At 48.0% G+C, this 23,882-nt stretch overlaps 2 protein-coding genes across 2 annotated transcripts in view; one reads left to right on the top strand and one right to left on the bottom strand.

The window, feature by feature from the left end:
• Positions 1–1,121: 1,121 nt before the first annotated feature.
• Positions 1,122–16,531, bottom strand: CASP3 (caspase 3). The gene is made up of 7 exons (XM_028526789.2): positions 16,448–16,531; positions 9,911–9,978; positions 7,738–7,862; positions 4,692–4,820; positions 4,117–4,292; positions 3,716–3,836; positions 1,122–2,586 (listed from the first exon to the last, which is right to left on the bottom strand). The coding sequence occupies exons 2-7, from the start codon at positions 9,961–9,963 to the stop codon at positions 2,357–2,359; spliced, it is 834 nt and encodes a 277-aa protein (XP_028382590.1). The 5' UTR covers positions 9,964–9,978; positions 16,448–16,531; the 3' UTR covers positions 1,122–2,356.
• Positions 16,532–17,689: 1,158 nt separating this feature from the next.
• Positions 17,690–23,882, top strand: part of PRIMPOL (primase and DNA directed polymerase) — a 34,170-nt gene continuing 27,977 nt past the window's right edge. The window contains exons 1-2 of the mRNA XM_028526865.2: positions 17,690–17,914; positions 21,523–21,759. Coding sequence (XP_028382666.1) covers positions 21,580–21,759 — 180 coding nt within the window. The 5' untranslated portion in view covers positions 17,690–17,914; positions 21,523–21,579. The remainder of the gene's footprint in view (positions 17,915–21,522; positions 21,760–23,882) is intronic.

Raw genomic sequence — 23,882 nt, 5'->3', positions numbered from 1 at the left:
TAGTTCCCTGACTTAAAAGTGCTCTCTATTCATTACAGAAATACTGGAAGAAACTGAAGACCACCATGTTCACACTTCCTTATATTGTTTTCCAAGGATGCACCTATACCAAGGGACCACCTGTCTTTGTCCCAACACCGTCTCCCAGAGGGGGCCGTCCTCGAACATCAAAGGTTTGTGTGTGTCCCCTAGTGCTCGCCCTCCCTCCTCACTCAAGCCGTGTTTAAAATTTATGTGGTGGAAAATGTTTCATTTCAGCAATACCCTTTCCACTGAGCAAAGAAACAGCAGACATTTGGCCACATTAGGGATTGCGATCTCTGCAAACTTAGTGCCCATCCTGGGCTCAGGGTCTTTTTAAGAGCAGGGCCTTCCGAGAGCGACTGGGAAGAGATCCGTGCTTATCCCACTGGGCAAAGCGCCACCATCTCAAACCATGTGACGATAGGGTCCCGCTGTGTCCTCTTCGGCCCTCCTGACTTCAGCTACTGGTTACAAGTATTTCCTTTTTTTTCTTTAAATTTTTAAAAGATTTTATGTATTTATTTTTAGAGAGGTAAGGGAGAGAGGGAAAGAGAGAGAGAGAGAAAGAGAGAGAAACATCAATGTGTGGTTGCTGGGGGCTGTGGCCTGCAACCCAGGCATGTGCCCTGACTGGGAATCGAACCTGGGACACTTTGGTTCGCAGCCCGCGCTCAATCCAATGAGCTACGCCAGCCAGGGCCTGGTTACAAGTGTTTTCGCTTCAGCTGGTCACACGACAACAGGAATGACAAAAAACCCTTGACTGTGTTGGTAATTTTGTTAGAATGTTTATTTGGAAATAAAAATTCATAATACCAAATACTTACAAAATCATCAATCACGTTACATGCTTCATTTATTTAGAAAAAGTTAAGACAGTGTAGAAAACATAGCTGTCGTTTATAAATGGAAGCTTCTTTCTCTGAGCCGAAGAAAGCTCAGGAGTAGTGACTGGATGAACAGGAGGATGCGTGATTCCGCATCCGCCCTTGGCCTCCCTGGGTGAGGGCGGAGGCTGGGGGCTGGCCTGCAGTCCACCCGAGCACCAGAGAAGGGGAGACTGGAGGGTCTCTGAAGTCCTGTGTTAACCGTCCCTCCATTTCAGAGAACCATCTGTAATCATAACCATATCATTTTCCTTTGACTGCAGACTCCAGCAGACACTAATACATGCTCACCAAGTTTACCACGCAGGGTACTACGGATGTCACCGTGACTCTCACCATCTTTGGAAATCGGCCATTTCGTTAAGTCTCCGATTTGGTTCGGTTTCTTGGAGATGCCTGCCTGGTGGACGTTCTCCCCGCAGACCAGTACGTGGGAAGAAACTGGCCAGCCTTCCCCTGAAGCCGTGGTCTGCAGTCCCGCCTCCATCACACAGGCTGGGCCGAGTCTCCGCCAGGCCCAACCCACCCCCTAACCACACAGGGCCCAGCAGATCCGTGTCTGAGTTCTCCCTCCCGTTCCCCGTGGATTCCCTCCATTGTATTTTAGCGAGTCCTGACAGGATCTCTTCAAGTCATGATGTGCTCCGTTTGATGGACAATCTGAGGTTCTGACCGAATGGCTAGCTCTTCAGAGTGTCCAGTGGCAAACACAGGACACAGGAGCTGCCCCGGAGAACTGGACAGTTCTGACCGCATGGCCCTTGCATGAGGACGCATGCAGCCTCAAAACTCTCCACTCAGATTGCTCGCACTTTCAAGTAAATGTTTTTCAGTATTAAACATGATTTTTTTTTATGAAAATACATGCCCAGGACAAACATCACAAAACCACACGCTCAGATAAATAATCTAAAGACACAGCTAGTATTTCTCCAAATACCAGTTCTAAAATCAGGGTCTTCACGCCATGCACACGGCTCCCGAAACTCTAGACATATTATCCCATCCCCATACATCATCCTATCGTCGTTCCTACAGTCGGACAAAAACCAGGATGCAAACTTTCATAGGAGAGCGTATCAAGGTCGCCGCAGTTCATTACTCAATGCTTAACTCTCACCGTAATTACTTGAAACTACATGACAGAGCATCACGAAAACCTGTCAATGATGACAGCTGTTCATTCACGATCAGTTCCTTTCATTAAGTGTGCCACTAGCATTTATTTATTCCTAATTCCATTCAATCTCAACTACCCGATTCTGAGTTTGAGGTCACTTCGTAAGCAGTCCTACTGCTATGAAGGTGGCATGTTGCAAAGGACAAACTGTTACAAGGGACAAGGTTTAAAGTACCAGACTGGATTTAAATGATGGGAAAATACAGTATCAGTTACGCCGTTTCCCTCCCTTGGCATAGAAACTTAAAAAAAGAAATATATTTCCTTAGTGATAAAAATACAGCTCTTTTGTGAGCATAGAAACGATGCACGGCATCTGCTTCTTTGCGTGGAAAGTGTGGTCAAAGGAAAAGGACTCGAATTCCAGCGCCACCTTCCGGTTAACCCGAGTGAGAATGTGCATGAGCTCGAGCTTGCCCGCGTACTGTTTCAGCAACGCACAGAGCGACTGGATGAACCAGGACCCCTCCTTCGCGTTTCTCCAGGAATAGTAACCTACAAGGCAAAAGACAACCAACATACCATGAGCATCTGATTACACATTACGACGTCACCCTGAAGCGAAAACAAGCATAAACTCCCATAGGCATTATTAGCCATGAAAAAGAAAAAAAAATAAATGACCCCTTTGGTTTCAGGGAAACGATGCAGAAGCGGGAAAAAAACCCCAAACACAAATGCGTGGCATGCGGACACCGCTGCCTCCCACACGGAAAGGCAGGGCTGCGGCCGAACTTCCCGCCGGGCGACGGAGGGCCCTACTTCCCGGGCGTCCCTCCCAAAGCGGGGAGAGCGGCCACCGTGCGGGCGGAGGAGCAAAAGGGTCGCTCCCGGCAGCACGGCGCTCCGCTGGATTACTGCTGTAGCCACGAACCACACTGCTCGTGTGCGGCCACCCACGGGGGTGCCCTCCCTTTGTCTGCGAGGCACCCGGACGAGGACGGAGCGTAATGAACACGTCACAGAGCAGAAGAGCCCGCGGTGGGAAGGGGGTGCACTTATTGTGCTTCTCCTGTCACCCCACTCCTGCGCTCTCAGGTACTGTTCGTATTTATCTTTTTTAGTTCCCACATTCCAGAGGATTCCTGGAAAGCACACCTCTGCCCCGTTCCCAGCAGTGGGTGAGCTCTCCGTCGGCCTTTGTTACACCACAGTGTCCTGTCCAACGTGAAGTTCGTGAATGACACTGTGTGAGCTGCTTTCTTTTATAAGCGTATTTTCCAGCCAAGCGTGGCTAAGAAGCATTTTTTCAGACCACTCTGCGGTTAATGTACCCTCACAAACAGACAAGTTAGCTGTTTTTCATGGATATCAAAACCTCCTATTTTTTTTTAAAGACCTATTTATTTTTAGAGTGAGAGGAAGGGGGGAGGCAGGGAGGGAGGGAAACATTGATCAGTTGCCTCTCACGCGCCCCCCAGCTGGGGGCGTGAGCCCACCACCCAGGCACGTGTCCTGCCCAGGAATCACGCCAGCGACCTTTTGGTTTGTGGGGCGGCGCTCAGCCCACTGAGCCAGACCAGCCAGGGCTGGAGGGCAAAACCTTGACAGCCGTTGGAACTGCCTCCGCACTGCTTAAAACCTACACGGGACACCCACGATGTGCGGCATTCTGGGTTCTCACCGGGCGCCGTGGAGTACGCGTACAGGAAGTCGGCCTCCACCGGAATCTTCTGGCACGCCATGTCCTCGTCCGTGCCGCTGTCCGTCTCGATGCCGCAGTCCAGCTCCGTGCCCCGGCAGGCCTGGCGGGGACACAGGGGGCGCTCATTTCTGAAACATGTGCATGCACATAGCTCATCTCTGAGGAGTGTAACGGCTATGTAAAGTATGATGCACACGATGCAGAATCTTTCTGATGTAAGTCTGAAATTAACATGTATTCTCTACCTCCTAGGGGTAGTTAAATAAAAAAGGCACGATAGTCCGGTAGCCCCAGGGAAAAGATCCTTTGGATAATCCACAGCTGAGTGAATGCACCCCCCAGCACAGCCTTCGTGGCCACGCCGCGCCGTGGTATGTCACCTGAATGATGAAAAGTTTGGGTTTGCCGGTCAGGCTCCTGCAGCGATCCCCTCTGAAGAAGCACGCTAAGTCCCTCAGCTCGACAGGTCCGTCCGTCCCAAAGATGACCCCTTCCTCGCCGTGGCTCAGAAACACGCAGACAAAACTGCTCCTCCTGCTGTGGTCTTCTTCAGACACTGTGCACACAGTTACGAGTGAGAAACACAAAAAAGTCCAACCCAACTTCATGCACCGATCTCGCAGATACTGCTACGACACGGGGAAAAAGATGAATAATAAGATTTCTGGTAAGGGCATACATTATTTCTATACGTTTTCCCCAACTAAGAACCAAGAGATTATGTAAAGCCCACTCGGGGCAGAGCAACATACCTCATCCCATGTTAGAGAGGGGGAATGAGTTAACTTTCATCTTACTGGTGTAAGATGTACGGGGTAGGATTATGGACAGTGTAGTTACTCTACGATTCTACCATTTATTTTTTTATACATATCATTACAGCTGGATCTTGGACAATCAAAAGTCCTTGGATAAAACTGGGCAATGAAAGTTATTCTTTTGATTTTTTTCTCACCACTGCGCATCAATTCCAACATATCCTTGCGTGTAAGGTCGTTACTGTTCCTGACTTCGTATTTCAAGCTCATGAATGTTTCCCTGACGTCTTTTGCATCCTTATCTGTACCAGTCCGACATGCCATTCCTTAAAACAGAAAGAATTACTATTATTGTAGTAAATAATTAATTACTGTTTTTTTTAAATTAACTGCTCTGAAATGAACTGTCCAGTAATTCACACAATCCACAATAAATTTCCTTTCAAATGCTAAGAAAATTCAATTATTCTTATCACAGTGACAGTCTTTTTGATTTCTTAGCACATTAGGCATCTCACAATGTAAGCTACGTCAGTTTATCATCATCGAAGCAAGCCAGTGGGTTATCGTCACAAAGATATCTTTCACGGCTGCTTAATGAAAAAACAGAAACAACTTAAATGCCTAAAGAGCGCTTTGATTAAATAGGTTACAATTCATTGATCAAATGGAATACAGTGTTGCCATTAAAAACAATTTGTAGACAAAATTTTGCCATCGGAAACAGTCACTTTAAAAAAAAAAGACCGGAAAATGATAGGATGCTACTTAAAAAAAAAAATAATATGTATCTAACAATACACACATCTCACACACTCAGAGGAACTGTATTTCTTTCATTTTTAGGTCCCCACAGTTTTAGGACACATCACTACTTTCACCGTGTCTATCCCAGAACCACCCCCCACCCCCACCGAGCTGCACTGTTCATCAGCATTCTGCCCTGGGCGGCCTCCCTTCCTCCCTCCCTCCACCCACCAGGACACAGCGACCACCGCTTCGTCTGTACAGACGCAGGACGTGGAGCACAGGGGAGTTCAGGAACTTTTCGGAACTGACAAAGCGAATGTCGGACCGCTACCCGGGGTCCCCGGCTTCCGTCACTCCTTTATAGTACCTTCCCATACATGTATACTTCGTGCCAGGCACTCAGATTTGGAACACACCGTAGAACTGAGTCAAGATCTCTACATAGAAAAAAAAGCGTCGCCCCAACTATTGTGGCGAAGTGGATCGAGTGTGGGCTGCGAACCAAAAGGTCACCGGTTGGATTCCCAGTCAGGGCACATGCCTAGGGTTCAGGTCAGGTCCCCAGTAGGGGGTGCCTGAGAGGCAACCACACACTGATGTTTCTCTCCCTCTCTAAAAATAAGTAAATAAAATCTTTAAAAAAGAGAGAGAGAATGTATGTATTTCCAAACTATTATTTCTTTTTTTCTTTTGTTTTTGTTTTTTTATTTTAATCATTGTTCAAGTACAGTTTTCTGCCTTTTATTCCCATTCCAAACTATTATTTCTGAGTGGTGTGAGTATGAGTGATTTTAGCTTTTCTCCTTGGCTAATCTGTAATTTCTGAAGTTTCTCTTATGGGCAGATATTATCTTTCTACATTTCCCCCAAGGCTTTACTACTGGAAGGCTGCGGGCACGGGGCTGTGGACCAGGTGGCTGAACTCCGGCCCCAGGCTGCGGGCACTCCGTGGCAGGACAGAGAACACGGGCCGCCCCAGGCGGCTGTGAAAACCTGCCCGGCGAGTCTCCAAGCGGAAGCCCTGCTCCCCCTGGGGCCCAGGGCCCTGGGGCCGTGCTCACACTGCCCGGCTCAGCGTGTCTTAGCGGGAGAGCAGAGCGGCAGCTGTCAGTTTAAAGCACACTTCAACCGTGGAAAGCTCGACAGGAAGGGGGAGTCCTAACTAACAATGCGTGGCGGGCCACCTAATGGCTGACGGTGGCCTCTGAGCTAGTGGATGATAGAGGCAATAAAAACGGCGCCACCCGGCTTTGAACGTCCACTTCCAAGTTTGCTCCTGCAGCCAATCTAATGAACAACGAGGCCTGCTCCTCCTTCAGGGCGCTCTCGCTCCTGTCCCCTTCCACCACCACGCTGCTCCCCCAAGTCCGCCCCTGCTGCTTCTGGTTGCTTCAAATAAAAATGAATTCCAGTAGGATTAATGTGCCGGTTCAAGAGTCACCAGAGCGTCGACTTAAAGACGGAGAAAGGGAGCAGCAGCCAAAAATGTTCATTCTTATGGTTAATCATTCACTAAGTGGACGCTAGGTTGGAGGGTGTGGAGCATCACAGAATCATTAAACCAACAGATAGGACCATTCCACGGCAGCACGGCAATGCTTACATTACCCGGAGTGGAACAAGCAGGATACCATGTTGTCTGCCTATTGTGAATACAACTAATCTCCGAAAGAAACTGCCAAGGAAAAATATCAAGCAATACATCAGGGTGTTAGTTAGCTTTTTAACATCATGAGGGATTTTTTTCCTAGTCTCTGAAAAAACGCCGAAAGGTTTTACTGGATTCTGATGGCACACTGTACGGAGCCGAGAAGGGGATTGATTCGGTGACCGCATGGCGGGTGAGCCTGAGGCACGGGGGTCAGTCGAGGGTCAGAGGCGGAAAACAGGTTTAAGAGGGCTGGAAGGAAGGGAAGACGGCAAGGTGACAGTTCGAGTGTTCCAGGTTCAGGGAAGGAGACCACAGTCAAACCCACGCTTAAGAGGAAGCAGGGCCCGAGGGAGCCCATGACCTTCGCAGGGAAGAAGAAAAGGTCCGTCCACAGGTGCAGGGAGACCCAGGGAGGAGCATCGCAGGGTGGGGGAAGGGGGTGGGGGGAGGGGCGCAGCGAGGGGCGGGGTCAGGCCCCGCCCGCGGAGGCGCCTCTGCACTAAGTTGCCTGCGGCACTCTGTTTAGCCTTTCAGCATCTAAGAGTGGTTACTTTTCAGGGCTGTTACACACGTTAGGGGAGGCACCCTGAAACAAAGGCTCAGAGAAGTCAGGCCTGAGCGGCCACCCACCATGCAGCGGGCTGTGGGAAGAGGAGGTCGTGGTGACGGGAGGAGGTTAACGCAGGGTTCATTCATTCCAGCTGGAGAACCCGCAGGTCCTACCCCGCCCCCTCCTCCACGGCCCTTCTGCGTCAACAACATCAACACTGTTTTTTTTGTGTGTTATAGCAACTGTCCGTGGTACACACACTTGGAGTGCTAGAAATTGTTATGATACATACCAGTATCTTGATGAAAGTTCTTATTATTGACTATTAAGCATACGCCCATCTGGGGATAGTCCATTTTGTAACTATAGTCCAGGGATATTCCAGAGTCCATCGATTTGCTGCCAGGTATGAACCTCCTGTTTGGACATCAAACGACAGTTTACAAAGGCAGAAATGGCCGACGCTGCTGCACTGGCGAATGCAACTCTGTAGCAAACCAGAACAGGGAACATTTACCGGACCCGGACCCGTCTCACAGGAGAGGAGGGGAGAGGACCGCCGTGCGACTAAGCCCCAGGCCGGTGGCCCTGCGGAGGGTCAGGGTCAAGGCCGAGCGCATGCGCTGGCCTCCAGGGGGCAGGCTTCTGACGGCCATCCTTCCCATTTTCCTCTGAATTGTATTAAAATGTCATCACATACATTTCATACTTTAAACGTCCCCTGCAACTTGGTGAAATATTTTATCTTTCGAGGTAAGAGTAAGAGCTTAACAATTACCCTGAAATGATAGGAAACCAACAAAAGGCAAATATGCATCAAAGCACAAGATTTAACTCGATTCTGAAATTGTTCCTGAAAACTTACGAGCGGAACAAATTAATAACTTATTAATACATAGAATCGGTATAGTAAATCATTGAAAAACCTTGTCCCAAGTTCACTCATCCCCAGACCTCTGTGATCTAGACCAAAGTCAGTGAACTTTTCCTTAAAAGGGCAGAATACTGAGTATTTTAGGCTCGCAGGGCACAGCGCCTGGGGCGGCTGCTCCATCCTGCAGGCGAAAGCAGCCCGGGGCAATACTTAAATGAGTGTGTGTGGCTGTGTTCCGAGAAAACGTGACCAAAGTCAAGCGCAGCCCGACCCCTGCTTGACCTAGAGCAAGAATCAGGCGAGGACAGGTCTGCCGGCAGACACGCATCGCTGTGGGCAGCCCCCGCACCCTACACTTTATCTGAGAGTGGTTCGCACGCCACACGATTCTCAAACTGTTGCTGGAAAAAAGACTAAAACAGTGAACTGTAGATTAAAGAAGTCAATGTACTTACTTCAGAACAAACTATTACATTTAATGAAAGGTGGTGATGCCTGCATTTGGCCGATAAGAAAATTAAGACTCTGAAAGCTGGGTGACTTGTGGAAGGCCATTCAGACAATGGGTCTTAGAACCGCGATTCCCCAGCCCCTCTTGCTGCCTCCTTGGGGGGCAGGGGCTCCTCCACAGGCAGCAACACAGGCTCCGCTGGGAGGGGCCGGGCCTGATAAGGAGCAGAGGCTCCGCATGCCTAGGAATGTGACACCTCCTCATGGCATCACAACAGACCTAACATCTACTTTGGGCTCCCACGCCATTTGCTATTAAATTATGTTCTGTAGGATATGAAAGGCAAGAAAATGTGTAAGTCACTTTAAGTGGGTTGTTAAAAAAAATAAAAACCTTCTACAATGAGATGGTACTTCAAAGTTTAATTTCTAGGAAAATCCCTTTGCTAAGCAATCCCAGCTAAGTTCTTTCTGGGAATCTGTTAACAGTACTGCTGTTGTTTAGTAGTGGAATTAGTCAGTACATCCCGGGATGGCCCGGAATAATAATGCTAGGTCTCAGAAATAAAGTTTTACAATTAAAAGTGCCATCGGAGATCCCGAATGGATAATAACAGACACAATTTAGGGCTGTTGGAGGTTTCTCTTTTTCCTTTCTCTAGCTGCTGGTTACTGGGAGCATTCACGCACAGAGTATTCCAAACAGAAAGAATGAGGAAGTAAACGGTAAAAGAAAACCTATAACCAGGCAACTCTTCCCCGGACTGAGAACTGCCACTTCATCCCAGTCTTAAAACTTGTGAACAGCGCTCCCAACGCAAAACCTCCCGTCCCGCCGGGCAGTTTGGGCCGGCGCAGGACCTGCCCCTCCCGCAAGGCCCTCCAGCCTCCGGGACGAGGTTCTGAGTTCGGGGACTTTGGGCCGGGCACTGGACGTGTGGTCTTCCCCTGAATCCTACCCACAGCTCCGTGGGATCTGTACTTTAAAGGTGAGACTCAGAGGAAATAGGCTAACGTGTGTCACGCCACGCAGCCAGGCAGGTAGAAAGCACTGATTCCTTCTGCCCCCCCACCCCCCGAGCGTGCTGCATCGCAACCATCTTCTCGGATTATGTAAGGAGCCCCTGCATTAAATACTCACGTTTCTGAGTTTGTGATGGATCTTGAATCCACCGAGTTCTCCGTGTTCTCCATGGGTACTTTTATACACTAGAGCATCAAGAAAACAGAAGTTAGTTGAAACCAGCCCCTATGAGACCACTGCAGTATATGTTAATGATTCCAGAGATGGTTTCTCCAGATCGATACAGAACGTGGACGTTTTCATGCGTGGCTGCCACCCTCCCCCGCTTCTCCTGTGCTGTTCCAGGTTTCTACGAGCCACGCCTCCAGAGAATAAACCTCTGTAAAGGTGTGTGCAGTGGAAGCCATCTCTCTCTCAATCTCCTTCCTTAGCTGTAAGATCATTACAGGTGGACAATAAAATGATAGGGGCTATGGAGAAAATACAACAGGGCGTGAGCTGCTTCAGCTACGGTGGCTGGGGAAGCCGTCGGAGGTGACATTTACAATGAGATCTAAATGACAAGAAGGCCACCAACAGCAGCTGTCCTCCTCGCTGGGGGACGGACGAGCCAGTACAAAGTCCTGAAAGGGTCCGGCGTATTTGTGATGCAGGAAGACCAGTCCAGCTCGCGCGTGTGAAAGAGGGAAGGCGAGAAGGGGAACGAAGGAGGGAAGGCGAGGCCACACAGGGCCTCGGGGGGCCAAGAGGAGCTTCAGTTCTGTCCCAGTTGCCAGGAGAGGCGCTCGGACTGGTTTAAGCAGAGGAGAGGCCGCACGCTGAGAATGCGTCACTCTGGCTGCTGAGTGGAGAAGAATCGAGTGTGGAAGGCTGCGGTAGAAGCACGCAGGCCAACAACAAAAAGCCTCCTGGAACGGTGCTGGCCAGTGGTGGTGGTAGGCTGAACAGGAGCTGACCAGCGGACACAGGTGGTTAAGCGGCTGGAACTCAGGGAGAGATGGGGCTGCAGAAATGCGGGACCTCTGGTACTCGCGGGGTTGCTACAGGAGCAGGGCCAGTAAGAGACTAAGGGGGCGGGGCGGCGGGCGGGGGGCGGGAGGGGTCAGGGGAATGTGGTCCACAGAGCCTGCAGAAGTGTTTCAAGGAGTGTTCGAGGTTTCCAATCACGCTGAGAGGTCAGTTCGGAACAGGACAGAAGACCATGCATGGGTTTAAGGTCGTGATACAGTGCGGACTATCAGGGAAAACCACCCAAAACTTGGGAACGGGTAAAAGAAATTACTAGATATAATTTCTGTGTGGTGCTGGGCATTGTCTACACTCTACAGGACTCTTGGGGATTATCTGATTTTATAGGGTGTTTCATCTTTACTTAGAGACGAAACAGTTTTGTTTCAGTAAGGTGGCTGAAATTAAAAAAATAAACACCATGAATTCTTTCAGAATAGGATTTAAAACAGTGTCTTATTATTAATACGGATTTCTCAGGAACAAATACTATAACGTATTTCGTTCTTTCATTATTAGTATCTGTGTCATACCTATTGCAACAGTATCAGTTGACCTTTGTGTACCATTAGAGAATTTATAACAGTAAACGAAACCCTCGTTGCATCAGACACATGCACATTCACTCTGTGATTGTCACCATCTGCCTTCCCCGCGTGAGAATACCAACTGCACACTCTCGGGAGCACAGCCTTGCTCCTCGCAGCGCTAGTGTCAGACTCAGCATTACCTCACGCCCATTAGCTCACGCCCATTAGCTAATGGCTCTGGGGATGGTGATCTCATCTCAGAAGGATAAGAAAAATTATCCTCCAGGGGCAATTTTAATGCTCTGAATGATGACAGAGTTTAAGTTCTTAGAGCATTTTCATTTGACAAAACCTAAGTAGGAAAATACACAATAGGGGTTTTAAACATATACCCGGGCATAGCAGTGACTTAACACGGCTTGTGCTTTACTGTGCTGATGATGTATGTGATGGTGCCCGTCAATTCAGGGTGCTGATGGCAATGCATACAATTTCTGAGCACGGATTAGGTCCCAGAGAAGGTCTAAGCACACAGATGAAGTGAGACATCAAGCGGAACTTGGGTCTTAGAATCTCCTCTAGTTCCTAGATCCCTTTACACTTGGCCCTGAAGCTACAGCAGTCAGAACTTCAAAACTTAATGCAAGAATAAATAAAGCAGAATAAACCATCTGTAGAGTTGAGGCAGAGGAATAAAAAGTAATTTCTAAAACTGAAATTTCAAAATGAAGTTATACAGTATTAAAATTTTGATTTAAAAAAAAATAACCCCTGGTATTGACAATGAGTAGTTTGAGAGCGTGAGGATGGCAGAGGTTCCAAACTGAGACACTAAGTTAGCGCGGCCCGTTTGAGAGTGAGTCCTACCCGGTCAGCCTGCCACCTGCCAGGGGCTGTTCCGGGTGCCCGGTCTGTCCCCTGATCTCACTCAGAACGAGGCGTGAGGACTAGCATCGCTCCTCTCTGCATCCCCTCCACCAACACAAACACCTTCAACAATGTATGTGGTTTACCAAAATGGGTAAAAAAAAAAATCACAGCGCCACATGTGACTTGAGTGTTGGGTACAAAGTGTTATACGAGAACAGCTCCTTTTACTACAGGCTTCTATGGGCAAAAAGGACTTTATCGTATTATTTATCTATGTGTTCCTGGTCAGTCCTCCCAGCCGCGCCGAGGCACGATGACCCCCACTGAGCAGTCCAGTGGACTGAGGCTTAGCACAGTTAGCAACTTTCAAGTGGCGGGATCTGTCGGCAGGAGAGGGCAGTCCCCCACCCTTCTACACAGCTTAGGAATGCACTGAAAAAGTAACACCATCGATAGTTGCAGAGAAGGAGACAAAAACCCATAACCTGGAAGAAGCTCTAATGAAGATGAGACAAGGAGCCCGGGCTGGGCGGCTCAGTTGGTGAGAGTGTCAGTCTGCACACCAAAAGGTCGTGGGCTCAATCTCCCGTCTGCACACACACGGGAGGCAACTGATTGGTGTTTCTCTCTCACATCAATGTTTCTCTCTTTCTGTTTCTCTCTCCCTTCCTCTCTAAAATCAATACATACATATACATATACATATACATATACATGTATGTGTATATATATATATCCTTGGGTGAGGAAAAATGACTGCAGAAATAGTCTAAAGTAGGTTTACCCTAACCCATGAGGAAAATAAAACTGATGGTCATGGTGTTTTTGATGCCTCTGGGTAAGTTTCTTCTAAAAGTGAAATGAATTTCTTTGGGGCTTATAAGAAGCACCAAAACTGGATATTGTCCCTGGACCTGGTAAAGCTGATCTTTTAATATTTATTTTGTAATTCAGGTGAAATACTGGCAAATAAAATTAAATGCAAGAGAATTAAGTTCTGTTGTTCCACAGAAACAAAAACCAGAAAGACAGACCGGAATGCTGGCCACCATTCAAAGCCGTAAGCTTCTCTTGGGTCTGCCTTCCCCTCTCCCGTGGTCCTAAGACAGAATCCCTGGGAGGACAAAAGGAGAAACGGGAAAGTCTCTGCAGACCTAAATCTTCCGTAGGACACGTGGGTGGTGAAGGCTCTTGGATATCTTTTCTAAAATCAGATAACCTGTAAGAGCACATCCCTCCACTGAGAACCACTGAGACAGGTTCAGGTTGGCAACCACCTGCCTGATTAGATTAACTCCTGCCTGCTAGAGAAGGTTTGAAACCGAGAAAAGTCAGTGCCAGTAGCATTGACTCATTTGTCCCAGAATACTTTACTGAACGCCAACTGCATGCAGAGCACGGTGGTAAACCCCGAGTGTATCCAGTAATGCAAGAGACAAAGATCCTATCTGTGCAGGAGACTTACACCAGCACTCGCTGGTCCTCAGAAGTTCCTCAACTGGGCAGAGGCCAGACCCTGGTGGAGGCCAGATGGGGCCAAGTTTGTACCAGATAACATTATCTTATCTGTTATCCTACTCTACCTTAAAGCAAAAGCTCTGCTGGCAATTGGAAGGCAAGAACAAAACAGGAAGAGAAAATGACATTGCACAGAAACTTACAAAGCGTTGCCACAGACATCCCACTTTGTACTCAAACAACCTCATGACGGAAGTATATTACTTCTGCCTACTTGATGGACCAGCTAGTAAGTGCAGCCCTTGGCACTTGACCTCAGGCCACTTGACTTCCCCTCTATTAACATTTACACCCATTAAATGGGCACAAAACAGTATCTAACAGTCTATGAATTCCTCTGTCTTTTTCCAGGCCCACAAACACCAGTGCTTCCCATCTTTGAGGCAGAGGCTAAAGAAGTATCCAATACAGGACACCAGAACCAATGTAATGCCATTCATGAAAATAAAGACTGCTTTCTAGCATTAGAAGGGGGAGAAGCAGTAGGAGTTGTGCTAAATTAGGTCTGAAAGCAAAAGGGCAAAGAAGTACTGTAAGTGTCTGTATCAGATAAGAAGCCAGTCTTTTAAAATGGCAGGAGGCAAGGCCTTTTTTCAGGATATCGAAAGCAAATCTGATTTAATTAGGTACAGGGTTTCATCTCTCTCTCTCTCTCTTTTTTTTTTTTTACGGTGAACAGGTTTTATTGCCAAACTCCAAACTCCACTCATTCATTCATTAAAACACATTGTATCTTTCAACAGCCTTCTTTTGCAAAAGAGCAAAGCAAAACCAAGGCTCACACATCAGGCTGTGAGTGCAATGATTCAAGCTTTACGTCTCATTCTTAGAGATCGAGTCCGAACCACTCTTTGCTTTGCGCCTACTAGTTACTACTATCTGGCACTCGCACCGGCTACAGCAACTTCCTGTTTCGCCTCTAACCATTCCATGCTAAACCACACCTTTTAATTACAACTTGCTAAGTAATCCTAAAACCGCTGTATTTTTTCTGGACAGGGCATACTTACTGAAAAGCATAATTTTGTTGTGTGGGCATTCATTTGTGCCAGGACCCGGGGTAGGGAAAGACAACAAGGAGCAAAAGGAGATAAACAGTCCCTCATGGAATTGCTGACAGGCTGGTAGGGAAGACGGCGTACAAGCAATTGCGTAGGATATGACTCCCCGCCCCCCTTAGGAAATAACACATACAAAAGAAACATATAATAGGAAAGCTCAGCCCTTAACTGTTTAATGAGAACAGAAACATAAGGTGAAGTTCATCAAGAAAATGTGATGTGATGGAGGGAGGGCAGGAGTGCAAGAGCCTTTCAGGCACAGAACTGGTGTGAGAAGATCCCCACGGCTGTGTAGAAAGCGAAAAGATGCTGTAACGAAAGATAAGGCAGGGGAGGGGACCCCGGAGCCAACCTGTGCTTAGCTTTGTCGACTGCATGAAGGGACTGGGTTTATCACACAGGCAGAGAAACAGCTTTCTAGATTTTTATTTGGGAAAGATCTCGCAGCCTGTGCTGCCCAGAATGGACTAGTGAGGGGCTGAGGGGCTGAGGGGCTGGAAGTATGGAGACCACTGAGGAGGCTGCTGCAGCCAAAGTGAGAGCCTGCACTGGCTTAAGTCAGTGATGGAGAGAAGTGGACAGCTCTAGTGGACATTTAGCAGGTCAAGGAGGCTTGGTGGCTAACTGGGGAAAGAGCTGGGAGACCCTTGAGATGGTTTTTGGTCTATCGGTTTGGGTGTCACAAGGAAAGCAGCAGCTGCCTGGACAGCAAGACACACTGAAAAGAGAGTAACCAGGGTGAGAAAGGCACCCTTATTCAAGCTTATGGCCTGAGTGGGGGCGGGGGGGGGCGGTGATTTCAAAGCAGCTCCCAGGTGACGTTAGCCTTGGACATACAGTCACCAGTATGAGCTGGGAGGATTCCCGAAATTTGACAAGCAACTGGAATTTAAGGCTTCAAATTACTTCTCTGGAAAACTGAGTCACACACACAGTCAACGCGAGAAGATCTAAACCAGAGCAGGTAGGAGTCAGAGTAGCCCGAGTCAGAGAAGGGAGCAAAGACCGAACTCTTCCAACCAGCCCCGAGGGCCAGCGCCCCAAGGACAGCGCCACACCTGCCTCCTGCCTCCTGCTCTCCGGGCGTTGTTTCTGGCCGCGTCTTCCACTCCGCCCTTCCCGATCCAAACCTCGGTTCGTGGTCCTGGCCACGCGTAACTTCCCAAGCATCGGCTGCCTGCCTGCCGCTCCCGGGCCCGGCCTCCGGAGGGCTCCGAGACCCGGGTCCAGGCTCCTGCTAACCCGGCGCCCCCGCCTGGCCTTCCTCCCACCTCTCTACCCCTCACCACGGGCCTGGAAGCTCTCGGCCCGACCTCTCTATCATCAGTCCGGTCTCCCGTTCCCCAGGTTCTGCATCTCCAGCCGGATCTCTGCTGTCCAGCCTCCACATCCCCGGACTGGCGCCCCCCCCCCCCCCCCCCCGCCACCCGGCCGGCACCCTCCTCGGCCGGGACTCCCGCTCCGCCGGCTTCAGTGCAAGTCCTCGCACCCCTCGTCGCGGCAAAAACAAAGGATCCGCTGCCCGGACCGTGCCCATCCCCTCGGTCACCCCGGAGCAGCTGCAGGCGCGGGCAGGTCCCAGCTGTGGGCGCCGGGCTTGCAAAGATGGAAGGAGCGGGGCCAGAGCGGACGGCCCCGCAGCGAGCAGGAGCGAGGGCAGCACCCACCTCACAGCAGCCACACAGCAGCCACCGTCTCGCCCGGCTCCGCGGCTCCAGCGTTTCTGCGGTGCAGCAGCGACAGCTCGACTCTCCCGGGGATGGCCCCGCCCCCTCAACGCGGGTCTTGCGGCGCTGACACGTCACCGCGGCCTGGCCCCGCCCACTCCCTCACTGGCCCGCGCGCTCCCGCCTTTTTGCCTGGACGCCCCGCCCCCGAGCCCCGACTCCCGCCGGCCGAGGAGGACTCCGCGCCTTCCCCGCCCTCGGAGCGGTCTCGCGGAGGTAAACCGAGGGGGACCTAGGGCCGCGTCGGGCCCCGCGGGTAGAGGGAAGGGAGTCAGGGCGGGCTCGGCGCCCAGTCCCAACTCCGGCAGAGAGGGGGCGGGCTGCCACCCGCCCTGGCACTCTCTGCTTCCCCTCCGGCGTCCTAGACCCCGATCTGAGCTGCTCCGCTGCGCGCTCGCCGGCGCCCCCACTGCGCCCCCGCCCGGGCCCCGCCTGCGGAACTCCTTCCCGGCCTGCGCAAACCGGGAGTTGCGTTCGCCGAAGGACGTGCCAGCGCAGTGGACAACGGACTGCCGCATCCGATTTCAAGGGGTGCAGGACATCCTGACAAATCAGGGGCCCCCTGTTAAGAACCGGCGGGCCCCCGGCACAGGTGCCTGTGCCGGCGTAAATCAGGGGCTGCGTTTTGCACGTACATTCACGTCGATAATTGTCTAGGTGGCTGCCAGTTGTTAAGTGCTGCTCGTGTGCTCTTACATTTTCACACGTTTTCTGATTTGATCCTTCCAACAAGCCCTGGAGGTGGGAATTCCAGCCCCCTACCTGGGCTCAGAAAGGGTAAGGGGTTTGCATTTGCCGAAAGGAGAGTTCCAGGAGTTAAACTACAATTTAGGCCTTTCTTAATTACACCTCCCCCCCACCCCCCCGCCCTGCCCCAACCTGAGAGAGGACGGGTGTTTGGCAGTCCTTTTTTGGCTGCAGTAAACCTGGCGCTAGGACCCCCAGCAGGGTCAGCCTGCGGTTGTTTTTCAGGAAGGGCCTAGTGTGCGACCCCACTGTGCGCCCAAACCCCTTCCCGCGCTCACTTTTCTTACCCAGCGACGCCCCCGGTAGAGCAGCAGCGGGAATTTTCTGTTTTCCTGCGAATCATGCCAATTCACTTGGTTTACAGAAACTTAACGTCAGACAGTTGGCTAGAGGCACTGTCTTCTGAGTCAGTAACTTCTTTTTTTGTATGTAATTTTTATTGCATTTATTGGGGTGACGTTAGTTAATAGGATCGTATAGATTTCAAGCGGTGATTTCTACGGCACTAGATCAGCACTGCACCGTGTGCCCACCACCTGACACAGGCTGTCATCCGTCACCGTGTGGTAGAAGTCTCTTTGCACAGAGGGTCTCACAGGTGGCAGAATTTGATCGGCCCAAGAAGGGAAGAAACTGGGAAAGGCAAGCGGGGCGTGCCTGGTGAGGGAAACCCGGGCAGGCGGGGCCTCAGGTGGGTGGCGGGTGCAGGGAGCGTCCGTACCATTCCCGGCGGGGAGAAGGCTGCGCAGCCAGAAATGAACCTGGTAATGGGTGTAGGTCTAGATGCTGGAAGGAGCCTGCGCTCTGGAGGTAAGCCGGACTGGGAACTGAGTGACCCTCTGAGTCGTCATCCCAGTCCCTATCAGAAGTTACCAACATGCATTTAAGGGAGGTGAGAGCCTGCGGATGGGGGGTCCCGTGGGCACAGAGCAGAGCGGGACCCGCAGAAGGACAGAGTGTCTTATCCCTTGTGGTGGACTTTTAGGAAATTTAAGTAGGTGTTAAACTTCTGTTCAAGCTGAGACAGGCAAAGTGAAGTGGGGGAGGGGGAATACCGAAATTCAGTCGATTCGTTTTAATTTCTCAAGGTGTTCTTCATCTGGGAAATAAACTTACATAATAATATTTCTGTACGTTACTTTTCATCGCATACTTTATGATGGATAAGTTAGCAGTGGGAGCAATAGCGTAAATGTACGCCAAGAGGCCGTGAAAGGGCTTATATTAAGAAAACATCCCCAAACACCAGCACATCCCTGAACACTGGAGCCAGAACACATCTGTCAGGAACCCCAGAATACTGACTGGTGCATCCATTCTCAGGGCAGAGGGAAGAACTGGAGTTGGGCAATAAGAATTGACTTGTGATTAGACCCCCCCCCCAAAAAAAAAACTACCCCAAAACAAAGAAACCAGGAGAGCCGGGCTAGGGAGAAGCACGGCAAAGGCAGCCTTCAGATCTCCCTGCCAGCCAGTGTCATGAAGCCCGTGTTCCCTGAACCAGCTGTTCCCTGGTACCAGGCCCTCACATGTTGTACCCGGGCAAGTCTGGGCATAAGTCTGGGGGAATCCAGGCTGTTCATCTGAGTCATCTCCCCACCTCCTTTCCCACTGTCCCTTCCCCCACTGCAGTTACCCTGGTTTAGAGGAGGCTTGCCTTTTTTCTAGCCTGACCACTTTTAGTTGTAAAATCCCTATCAAACGTGGTTAAATAAAAGTTTCTGGTGCCGTGGTTAGAAATAAATAATACAGCTCTTAAAGTCTACTGTTTCAAAATACAATAAATATTTTTCTTTGGAACTTGGAAACTGTTACCCAGAACAGCTGTAGTCCCTATGTGAAAAGGTTTTGCTGTGCAATTATATAAAAGAAAGAAAGAGCTCTTTCCCCAGCAGGAATTAAACGCGTTTCTGAAACGGTTCTCCCAGAGGATAGGGATGAAGAATACGAGCTTCCAAAACCGGAATGCCAAGTGCATTCCTGTTCTCCATGGCCTTGGCTTTTGTCCGTCAGCCCTCCTGCTGGAATGGACCGAGCCCCAGTTGTCTCCTGACCCTCCACCCAGCTGTTAGAATCTTCATACTGCAAGTAACGAGAGGGCTTACCATTGACTGAGCTTCTCTTTCTACTGCGACGCCATGACTTTCAAGTATGCAACGCTCTCGTGGTCATACCAATATTTTTACAAAATCAAAAAAAAAAACATTTCCTGCTCCGTGTCATTGAGCGTGACCACCCACGGGGCTAGGTACTAGAGCCATAGTTCACATCTGATTGCATTCTGCATTTATTTGCTTCACAAAGTAATTAATGGGCTCTATTAAACGTTAAATATTGTAGAAGAAAAGTCAGTTTCGCAATTAGGTTGTCTGAACGTGGGGGATTTTTACCGTGTATGTGAAGCAGATTAAAGTGAATTGAATACTCAGAGTCTAGCAGTAAGGAGCCACATCACTTTGTATCGAAAAATTAAAGCAGTTTTATTAAAAATTGCTCCATCTCTTCAACCCAATGAAATTGCATTCTTTTATTTGTTTCTTGATATATACTTTATACTTTATTTCCATGTGGATTAGCTATAACTTTTTGAGAGAAGAATCTTTCTTAGGTCTGTCATGTTTGAAGTTAAATTCGAAATCCATGAATAATGTCTTTTTTTTTTTCCTAACCACGTCATGACGTTCCTACCCTCTCTTAATCTTTTAGGGTGATTCTATTCTTTTCTTCCAGGGAACATATTATTTGCCCGTGAGTTTGTGTTGTCAGAGAGCTTTCAGTTAAAATTCAAGAGAATATTTATCAACTTGGTAAGTACAAGTGCTGGAAAGACATCGCCAAAGGTAAACAGGAATTTTACCCTCAATGCTTTGGTATATATTATTATTTCACTCAAAACAAAAAAGAATATATGTGTTTTCTACATAGAAAAATTAGGACATAGACAAAAATAAGAGGGAAACTCTCTCAGTTACATAGTTCTGTGTAAAAACCAGACCAAACATACTGGCTTAGTTTTGGGGGGTGTTTTTCTTACAGTTCTGTGGGTTGACTGGGCAGGGCCCCCCTGAACTCACCTGGGCTGGCTCCTGCATGAGGGACTTCGGTGGCTGCATAACCCAAAATGGCTTAGCTCACACAGCTGATTGCTGGTGCTGCCTGTTAGCTGGGTGCCTTTTATCCTCTAGGAGGCTGGAGCTAACAGTGCGCCAGTCTCAAGGGAGGACTCCTAGATGGCCCAGAGCAAGGCGAAAGCACTCACTCAACCTCCGCTTGACATCCGTGGATGTGATGTGGCCACGCCCAGAGTCAGGGTGGGAATGGGCTCAGATGGCGTCTCTTGAGGAGAAGCATGGCCGAGAGTTTGTGGCCTTTTTGATTTACAATGGAAACTCCCCGCCCTGCATCCTGCCTTATAAAAACCTTTCCTTTTTCCATTGTAAATAAACCACGATCCCAAGTTGGAAAAGGATTGCCTGGCCTCCTGACCTTGGCATGGCTAATGTGAAAGCATTGCATGCAAACAAAAACATTAGTAAACAAGAGTTCAAATACAGTCCTTCATGTGACTGTAAGTCACGTGACTTACCACAAAATAGTCATTACATTAACAGACATAAGTAAAGACTTATTTATTCTTTTTTAAAGTCATACTTATGATTCCTGTCGACACCCCAAAGCAAGACTAGCCAATATTGTGATTCCCATTTGTACACTGAGTTATCCTCCCAACTAACAGTCGTGTTGAGACGTAAGAGCAATGAGCAGAAACAGAGGAAAGGGCAGCTAAGAGCCGCCCTGGGGAGCCTGGAAGTGAACTCTGCACCCACAAATAATAGCACAAGGGTGACGGCCAAGGTAGTAAGTAGCACCAGCTGGGGAAGGTAGCACTTGATGCAAGAAAATGGTTATAATGAAAACCACAGTGATACAGAAACACATCTACATGAGGCTTTGTAATTTACAAAACATTTTCATGTGTCTTATCATATTTGTCGTCAAGGCAGCTACATAAAGTATTCAAGAAGATACTGATTTCATTGTGCAGCTGAGTAAGATTCAGGGAGCTTCATTATCGTGTCCAAAACCATAGCACTATTAGATGGAAGAGCCAGGGTCTAAAGGTTTCGAGTACCCAGCTCTGATCTCATTTACATGAAAACTTCAGGCAAAACGTAAAATAGAGAGCAGACTAGGAAATGAGTTCTGAAGTTTTACCAAAGTATGTTCTAAACAAAGACACGGATGTCCTTGTTTGTTTGTTTTTATAGTAACTGAGATAGAGACCTTACACGGGATAGCATTCCGTCTCCCCGTACTTCCGAACCATGAAGAGAAAATGGGAAGAAAAACGGAAGCGGATCGAAGAACAAGCATCGCGTTTCGCAAGGAACCCGCTGCCCTCGGTGTACAGACCCAGGCTGTCCCAGCTGGGACACCCGGCCCCCGTCTGGGAACTGTTTCCTCGGCAAGCTCAAGCTTTCAATTTTGTTAAAAGCTGCAAAGAGGTAACTTTTTCATCTCCTAAGAGATAGTTTAGACATTTAAAATTTCTAAAAAAAAAACCTATGGTTGCTGTTTATTTCAGGCCATGTATTGACCAAAAGAATTTAATTGCGATCTTAGTATCACCTGATTTAGGCAAAGTATCCCTGTGGATCATTAGCCATGTAGTTTATGTGAATAGTGAAAAGGGATGATATATCTGGTGCCAGTTAGTTTTTAAAAATTTAAATGAAGCAATGCTTCAAAAAGAGTGACCATATGTATGGAGTGAAAAAATAATAGAATTGAGTTTTTAAGAGTAAAACTAAAACAATACTCACAGGAATACAAGGACATGAAGGAGTGGGGTATGAGATTTTTAAGCATGAAATTAGGGAGTGGAGAATTGAATTTGAACAAAAGGAAATGAAAATGTCTCCAGTGTCACAGCTTGGCTTTAATAGGCTCCAGAACTTACATCAAGGTGCGGAAGCCTGCGTATTCATCTGTCTTTCATCTCCTTTTGTACTTCGGAGTCACAGAGTGGGTTTACCTTTAACGGTTTCCGACACATCGAGCAAGTGGGGAGAAGTGCTTGCTACATGCCAGCTACACTCCCAAAGGGCGTAGTGCTCAAAAATAACCAAAAACAGATGTGTATTGCGCATCACTTGGTTTGGGGGCGCTGTGGGGAGTATAGGGAAGTACAGTTGACTCTTGAACAGGTTTGAATTATGTTCACTTGTTCCAAGATTGTTTTTCAGTGTACACTGTAAATATACCTTTTATAATTTCCCTAATATTTTCTTTCCCTCACTTACCTTGTGATTGTAAGAATACAGTATATAATACTGGCAACCTCAGACTTTGTGCGTTCGGTCCTAGACTACCACGGAAAGCGAGCGTTTCAGTGACGCTGTAGTAATCTCTCCGGTGGTGCAGGGCCTTCCTTGCCTCTGGTTACAAAGCACACAGCTGTGAAGGGCCACAGAATGAGGAGTGCCTGTACATGTACAAAATAGGTGTTGATCGGCCGTTTTTGTTATTGGTAAAACTTCTAGTCAACAGTAGTTAAGTTTCGGGGAATCCAAAGTTATCCACAGGTTTTTGACTATGTGGGGGTTGATGCCCTGACCCCTGCCTTGTTCAAGGGTCAACTGTGTGGTGAAAAGATGTAGGTGTGAAATGTAGCATAGATATGTTGTGATTCTGATCGTCGACACTATGTACAAACTCGGAAGAGGAGCCTTCGTTGCCTGGTAAGGAGAAACTCAGATCTTACCCAAATGATTTAGGAAATGTGAGAAACACTTCTCATGCTCATTCCATGTAAACCAAATTCGGGTAATCGGGAATTAAAATACTGACAGATTCATAAAAAGATATGTAGAGGAGTATGATCGATGGACTTAACCAATCACCAGTCTATAGAATTTGTCGCAAGGTTGTTAATAGGGTTGAGCAACTTAGTCCTCCTTTGATTTCTCACTCATGGAAATGGAGGTTTAGTTCCTGCACAGGGTCAGCAGCTACAGTGAGCTAAGTGGGTGCAGAGAGACTGAGCATCCCTGTACTGGAAGGAACTCTTTATGGCAGCAGACACAGACAGTCATATCAAGTTCCACAGCGATTAACTTTAGAAAGATTGGTTTCTCATAGGAAAGACAATTTATAGTGACTTGTTAAAGTTAAGCACTTTAACACTTCCTTTAAGTTTTAAGATTGACTTACAAATATTCCATTAAAAAAATTGGTTACCACGTGCTTTTATGTGTACTAAAGAATTTACTAATATTAGCACATTCATTTATAAAGTTTAGTTTTATAAATAAGTTTAATTCCATAAACTAGCCAATAAAATTATAATAGTCAAACTAGACTGATTGAAAACTGATATTTCTGTTTTCCATTTAATTTGAATATTCTAATTATTTTTGCCTTGAACATATATTACTTGAGTGACTAAAAATAAGTACACATAACTATATTTTGATTGCCATAGGTCTAGTGGTTATTATTATTGTTTTTAATAATATAAATGTTCAAATTCCAGTGTTTGAAAATGTGAAGAGTAAGTTTTTTTTTAAGTTTTTATTTATTTATTTTTAGAGGGGGAAGGGAGAGCGATAGAGAGAGAGAAACATCA

Source organism: Phyllostomus discolor, chromosome 11, assembly GCF_004126475.2.
Source record: "Phyllostomus discolor isolate MPI-MPIP mPhyDis1 chromosome 11, mPhyDis1.pri.v3, whole genome shotgun sequence".
NCBI classification, from domain to species: domain Eukaryota; kingdom Metazoa; phylum Chordata; class Mammalia; order Chiroptera; family Phyllostomidae; genus Phyllostomus; species Phyllostomus discolor.
This window is presented reverse-complemented; position numbering and strand designations above follow the sequence as displayed.

Excerpts from the sequence above, each read along its gene's own strand:
- CASP3 (XM_028526789.2), bottom strand. The coding sequence starts at position 9,963 with ATGGAGAACACGGAGAACTCGGTGGATTCAAGATCCATCACAAACTCA. Across the intron at positions 7,863-9,910 it reads TCCATCACAAACTCAGAAAC|GAGGTTCATACCTGGCAGCA; the intron begins GTGAGTATTTAA and ends ATGTCCAAACAG. Across the intron at positions 4,293-4,691 it reads GTTGGAATTGATGCGCAGTG|TGTCTGAAGAAGACCACAGC; the intron begins GTGAGAAAAAAA and ends CTGTGTGCACAG.